General features: G+C 36.8%; 1 protein-coding gene across 1 annotated transcript; it reads left to right on the top strand.

Moving 5' to 3' along the window:
* Positions 1–448: 448 nt before the first annotated feature.
* LOC107827930 (protein NLP3-like) lies at positions 449–6,703 on the top strand. The gene is made up of 5 exons (XM_075237503.1): positions 449–766; positions 1,901–2,406; positions 3,656–3,703; positions 3,842–4,844; positions 5,849–6,703. The coding sequence occupies exons 1-4, from the start codon at positions 574–576 to the stop codon at positions 4,010–4,012; spliced, it is 918 nt and encodes a 305-aa protein (XP_075093604.1). The 5' UTR covers positions 449–573; the 3' UTR covers positions 4,013–4,844; positions 5,849–6,703.
* Positions 6,704–7,017: the final 314 nt, after the last annotated feature.

The following is a 7,017-nucleotide window of genomic DNA, read 5'->3' as shown; positions in this document are numbered from 1 at the left end:
ATGTGCGAAATTGGGCAAAAAATAACTGAAAATTCAAATTAAATACCTATAAAAACTCTAAATTAATTTGGATAAACTATTAGTATTAAAGATAAAACTAAAAATTAAAGTTGAAACTATTTTTGGTATTTTCAAGGATTATATTAAGATTAGAATAAGTTAAAAGTAATATATCTTTCTAAAAATACCTAATACTGAATTCAATAGAAAGTGAAACTTATTTTGTATTTTTTCAATTTTATGTGCCTTAAAATTAAAATTAATAATAAAGTGAAATCATATAGAAATAAGCTCAAGTAATATTCTAAAAATATTAGGACTATTAAGGATAATTCTAATGTGCGGGCCAAAATTACATGTCTACACATCTAAAACAACTCTTTCAACACTTCTTAGATTAATGTAAACAACCTTTTGGTCTTTTTGGCCTAAAACAGCCGTTTCAATCCTCTTTATCTCAAAAATTTAAACACTTGTATGATAGTTATTGCGTGAACCTGTTTGATTGGGCACAAATTTTAAGTAAAATTAAAGATTTTTGAAATTTATGGTTACAAAGTATTTGTGTGAAGCATGAAAGAGAGACCGGTTTGGCCTGCAACCAACAACAACACCAACCTCAAAACGAAAGAAAAAAAAAGTCATTTGATTTCAAGAATGGAGAGTGTGTTCAGTGCACATGCCTGGTCCCGCCAACCCAATGGTCTATGGGTTTTTTGGAGTGAACGTGACGATGCAGCGCAGCTTCAGAATCACTTCTCCTTCAGTAAGAACTTACTATATTTTATTGTCTCATAAATTTTAGGGAAGAAGAATTTTTGGTTTTTGGTGGGGTTGAAATTATTTTGATCTTTATACATGGGATGAAAGTCAGCTAAGTATAAATTCTGAGATACACTGCCAATTTCATCTTCATTACTTCAAAATTTTGTCCTTTTTAATACTTTTGGGATATTCTAGCAGTTTGTATCCATTGTGATAAGGGGAGTCTTAGCGTAATTGGTAAAATTTTTGCCATGTGACCACGACGTCACAGATTCAAGCCGTGGAAACAACCTCTTGCACAAATACAGGGTAAGGTTGCGTACAGTAGACCCTTATGGTCCGGCCCTTCCCCGAACCCGCACATAGCGGGAGCTTAGTGCACCGAGCGGCCATTTTTTGTATCCATTTTGACAATCATTTCCTTAAGAACTGTTGGACTTCCTATTTGCCCATGAATGAGGAGAAATTTTTTTGCTTTGGTGGGTTAAAATTATGTTTTTCTATCAGAAGCAAAACATTATATCTGTCCAACCATTGGCGGACAACGTTACCAAGTACCTGAGCTGGTGGGAGATAACAGGTACCTCGTGTAATTAGTCGAGATGCGTTTAAGCATGCTCAGGCACCACAATTATCAAATATAAAAAAGAAATGTTGATCTTTATAGATGTGATGGGAATCTACTAAGAATTTTCTAAAATACATTGCAAGTTTCACTCCCATTGCATCAAAATTAGTTTCTTTTTGTTTCTTCTTTGGGATTATCATTAGTAGTACTGTATCACGGATTTGAATTCAAGGAAATTCCTTAAATTAGATAAAGGTAACTTAATTGCTATGGCCAATCAGTAAAATTGTTGCTACAAGCCTTTTACAGAACCTGGGAGTAATATTCTTTGTACTACCTAAATGTAGCTTTAGGCTACAAGTAAAGAAGGGCAGTCTGGTGATTAAGCTCACGCTATGCGCGGGGTCCGGGGAAGGGCCGGACCACAAGGGTCTATTGTATGCAGCCTTACCCTGCATTTATGCAAGAGATTGTTTTCACGGCTCGAACCCGTGATCTCCTAGTCACGTGACAGTAACTTTACCAATTAGGCTACAAGTACTAATACAATATTTGTGCATGCCACAGCTGCAGATGTTGTTACTAAACGCATGGCAATCAAGGAAAGAGTTAAGATTGCACTCCAACGTGTAGAGAAATTATCCTGCAATTATCTTATTCAGTTCTGGGCTAGTATTGTAATTGATGGCCAGACTTTCCTAACAACTTCAGATCAGCCTTTTGGTCTTAGCAGACTAGATGACAGACTATGTTCGTACAGGCAGAAGTGCCTGAGCTGTGCAATTCCTGTTGAGCTGAAGAACGGTACCCAATGTGAAAATGACCTTGGTCCCCCCGGACGTGTTTTCAAACATAGGTTGCCTGAACTATGTACAGACGTGAAGAATTACAGCCAACAAGAGTTCCCTTTACGGGATGATGCTGCAGCCTGGGGCATACAATGGTGCTATACTGTTCCTGTCTTTGATTCATCTCGAGACACCTTTGTCGGGGTCCTTGAGTTGGTCACCAGTCACCAAACAAACGACTGGATGTTTCAAAACTCTGTCTTGCTCATTTTCAAGATGCTCCAGGTTTTTACGCATACCTTCAGCTTTTTCCAACCTTAAATGTTGAACCTCTTGCTCATCTTGTTGTCATCCATGATCCCTTTTGATACACTGTTTTCCTTTCACCATTTCAGAAGAAAAAAGAAGAGGTAACGAGAAAATAGGAAACTAAAAACTAGTTACTCAAGCTTATTGTAGTCAAAAATCACACATCATCTTGTATCTTTTTTTTTTTTTTGCTGAACTATTTGAGGGAATTAAGAGAAAGGAGACCAGATAAACAAAGTTCAAACATAATTGGCATTTATTTTTCTTTTATCTTAAATTATATATCTTTGTGAGAAGAACAGGGCATACAATGTGTTTTACTTCCTAGTCTCCAAGACACTGCAGAAACAATTTATATTGATATCTCATGTTTTTATTCATCCATTGGTTAGACTTCTTTTGGAAGTTCAGCTTCAATTTTCACTTCAATGTATACTGCAGGTAACTATCACAAGAAACCATGTAAAATCAAAAAAGTTAGCCATCTTACATAACACCCAATGGAATCATATCCAAACTCAAAAAGCTCTACTGCCATTCTCTATCAAAATCCAAAGGTTAATGCGGAAAGAAACAAAATTCATCTTCAATTAATTACCCAAAAAAGAAATGCTGATATCAATGTGGAATTGTTTAATGGAAGCTGTGACGTTTGGTTATGATCTATCCAAAGGTTCCAGTCTCCAGCTTGAACACCTAATAAGAGTTAATTCGTACGGGAAATAGAATATTGTGACCTTAATGTGATAAAAAAGGTGGGTGGGGGAAGAAAAAGAAGTAAGCAGTATAACAGTAATGACAGGGCAAGCACCAGGGCTTTGGTTCAATAGCAAAGGTAGTAAACACATGATGCATGTTAGGCACACGTCACGAGTTCGAAACCTAACTGATGAACAAGTCTATTATTTAAGTGGGCAGAGAGAGGGATTGGCCTATTATCCACCGAGTTTAGAAATTGAAAACAACAGATTTCTTGGTTATTTAAAAAAAAGGAATGAGAATTTAATGCTTGAATCAAGGGTGCTGGACTTAATTGGATACAGAAACAGAAAAAATGTAAATCTTCTTTGAGTTCTTGAGACATTATCAGTACTGTAGGCCAGTTATTATCAAACGTTGCAAGTCCAAGGCACTTGTGTTTTGGAAATTTGAGATGAATTGCCTTTTGCAAAGATTGATTACTACTGAACTGAAGCTTCTGTTTCCACTTTTGACTTCCTTTTAGGTGGTGGATCTGAAATCTCCGGAACCATATTGTCCGATTAATTGGAAAGTAAGTTGTCCAGTAGATCAAGCTCTTTTCCAGTAATGTCTCCCTTCGGACCATATTTATTTCCTTTGGCTCTTTTTGTTTAAGCTTCAGCGATATCTCTATTTTGAATTCATATTAACAAAGACAGTCTCAAGGCAGGTTTTGGATGACCAGATATGTACTCTTGCTCGATTATACAAGTCAATAGAAATGGTATGTCAAAAACATCAATTTCCTTTTGCTCAGATTTGGGTCAGTGTTGCTGATTCACGGGAAAAGCTATCACTGTTAGACAACGATACATTGCAATCAATGATAACCAAAACTTAAGATTCAAATATGCTAGTGGTCTTCAATACATGTTTGAAGGCTACAGTGTTGTAGGCAGGGCTTTCTCATCAAAATCTTCATGCTTTTGCCGAGATGTAACACAGTTGAGCATAATGGAATACCCCTTGGTAACTTGTGCTCGTGAAACTGGTTTAACTGGTTGTTTTGCAATCTGTTTAAGTGCTCCGGGCAATGATGACAATGTTTACATACTAGAGTTCTTCTTGCCCCCAAATGAGCTTCTGCATAGAAATCTACAAGTCTTCCTGAAGTTAGTTTTGGACACGGTGAAACAACAGTTGCAACACTTTGAGGTTGCAGTCGGACATGATTTTGGATAGAAGTTACCTGTTGAAGTCATCAAGATTTCTTCTGACGATGACCTTGATTCTTTCGAGATCTGTCAGAATACTAAAGAACTGCATAACGTTGAGCCATTGCCAAATGGAGGAGAGTTGATGTTGCCTGACACAGCAACAGCAGTATTTTTCTTCCGAAACAAATCAACAACTGAGTTTGGATATTGATGAGATAACTGCTGCAAGGGATAGCATAGCTGTAAGTGAAGAACAGTGCAATTCCACTGGATCTTCAACTAGCGCTGAAACCTCACAAAACAAAGAAAGAAAACTGCAGCTGGAATTATCAACACGACAGGCAAAGCAGGGAGCAAATGCTGTGAACGAAAGAAGAAACAGTAAACGGACTTTTACCTCCGAGTCAGAGATTCAGAAAGAAAGAGAGAGGATAGAACGAGATCATAACATCAACCTCAAAAAAATTGAAGACCGTTCGTCAATGATTCAAGATGCCGCTGCCGATGATTTGGGAGGTATCATAAACTCTTTCCAAAACTCTTCTGCTTGTATCTTTCTTGTTTCTTTAAGAATAGTACATATGAAGCAAATGATCCATATAAATGATACTAACATAAGCAAATTAAAACATAACAATTGAGAATCCAACACTTAATGTAGTCCCAAATCCGTAATAGATTCCATGAAGCATATTCTAGAGAGTCATTATAACTGTGTAGCTTAGTTCTTGTTGAGGAGAAAAAAGAAAAGCATATCTAAGCATAGAACAATAAGTGGGGCTCACCAATGAAACACTCCGTCTCTACTTCAGCACCTATACAACTCATTACAATATCAAGTTCACAACATGTTCCAAGTCATTATTAGGATATGCTCGAGGGGTCCGAGTAGTACACCATATTTGCGAAGAGTCCTTTTAATCTAGTTAGAAGCTCCTATGTGATTTTAAGGTAAAGTGTAAGATCTAAAGAAATTCTAGATTTGAATATCCCAAATTTGTCTTAAAAGGTAAATTGTTTACCGGTGATTGGAATGAAATGGAGCCAAATTGAGCTAGCGTTTGGGCATAGACTTGGTTGAAACTAGAAAAAAAAAAAACCTTTTGAAGATGAGATGAAAAATGGTTTTTGGAAGTTGAAATTATGTTTGGAGATGCATTTTACTTGAAAAGAAGTTGAAGTTTTGTGAGTAGAAAACTTTAAAAACTAGTTCAAACCATGTTTTGAAACTTGAAAAACTCTTCTCCTAAAACCGCCCAAAAACTGGTCACTTTTTATAACCAAACAATGTTTTCAATTGTTTTTTGCAAAAAACTTATGGCCAAAGCGGGAGCTGAGTGAATGGATACGGAGGATTCATCTAGCGGTCTCTAACTAGCTAGTATTGAGACGTAGTTGATCGATTGAATGATTGATATGATTTCTTTATCTTCTCCTTTCCTTTAGTCCAAATCATATGTGTATATTGTAGTTTAAGATTCACTGAAGACATTTTTGTACCTGGGATTATTCCAATGCAGTTGGCAAATCAACACTGAAGTGTGTATCTAGATTATACGGTATAACTAGATGGCCGCCCAAGAATAAGGAGAAGAAAAGAAAATGCTCCCACTCTCGTAAAATGAAATCCATCCTCCCTGCTGAGGAAGATGTCAATGGTAGTACAAAATTCCAGCAATCTTCTGATTTTCCTAACAAGGAAGACACAATTAATGGAGCTAAAGTTGGAGCACATGTTACAGAAATCCGAGATGGTACAGCTGTGATTACAAAGGTGAAATATGGAGATAGGATGCTAAAATTGCAGCTAACTCTTTCTTCTAAGATGAAGGATTTAGAAGAGGAAGTGGCAAAGAGGGTCGAGTCATCGATTGAAAGTTTTGATTTCACGTATGTAGATAAAGAGGGGGATACGATACTGATAAAATGTGATGAGGATTTGACGGAATGTTTTCTGCATTTTAGATCTTCAGAAAGCGCGACTGTTAAGATGTTCTTCACCCCAAAGTCTTAAATTATGCAAGTCTTTCTTTCTTTCTAGTATCTGTAGTTGGTTAGCCTTTGAATACTTTTCTCTCCGAATGAAGTTGGTAGCTCTTTTCTATGTTGCGCGGACTCTCCAAAATGATGTCGAACCAATGTCGGATCCTTCAAAAATGCACTACTTTTGGAGATCCGACACATATCCAACGACTTTTTCGGAGAGTCCGAGCAACATAGGTTCTTTTGTTGATGATAGATGTCAGTTCACATACAGATGAACACAAACCTTATTGCACAGCTAGAAGAGGCATACTTCAGTCCTAGTGGAAATATAATGTAAAAACTGTAAGAGCATTTTCAAAGTAATCTTCCAATGTTTTCCCTTGTTCAAATTCTTTCTATTTTTGAGTTCCTATTTTCCTTTGGCAATTTACAATCTTGATTTTTCCCTATAAAGATATTATCCTTCCTACCCTGTCTTTACTGGATAAAACAATATGATGGGAAATGGAATGATCAGTAAGAATAATGTTTATGGACTTGAACTGGATGGGTGATTGGCAAAAAGGTTTCACCTTTGTTTGTTCTCTGTTTATTGTTGTTGTATGGGTTGCTCTGATGGTAAGCAACCTCCACTTCCAACTGAGAGGTTGTGAGTTCGAGTCTCCCTAAGAGCAAGGTGGGAAGTTCTTGGAGGGAAGGATGC

The sequence above is a fragment of the Nicotiana tabacum genome, chromosome 18 (genome assembly GCF_000715075.1).
Source record: "Nicotiana tabacum cultivar K326 chromosome 18, ASM71507v2, whole genome shotgun sequence".
Taxonomy (NCBI): domain Eukaryota; kingdom Viridiplantae; phylum Streptophyta; class Magnoliopsida; order Solanales; family Solanaceae; genus Nicotiana; species Nicotiana tabacum.
The sequence above is the reverse complement of the archived record's forward strand: the minus strand, read 5'-3'. Positions and strand labels throughout refer to the sequence as shown.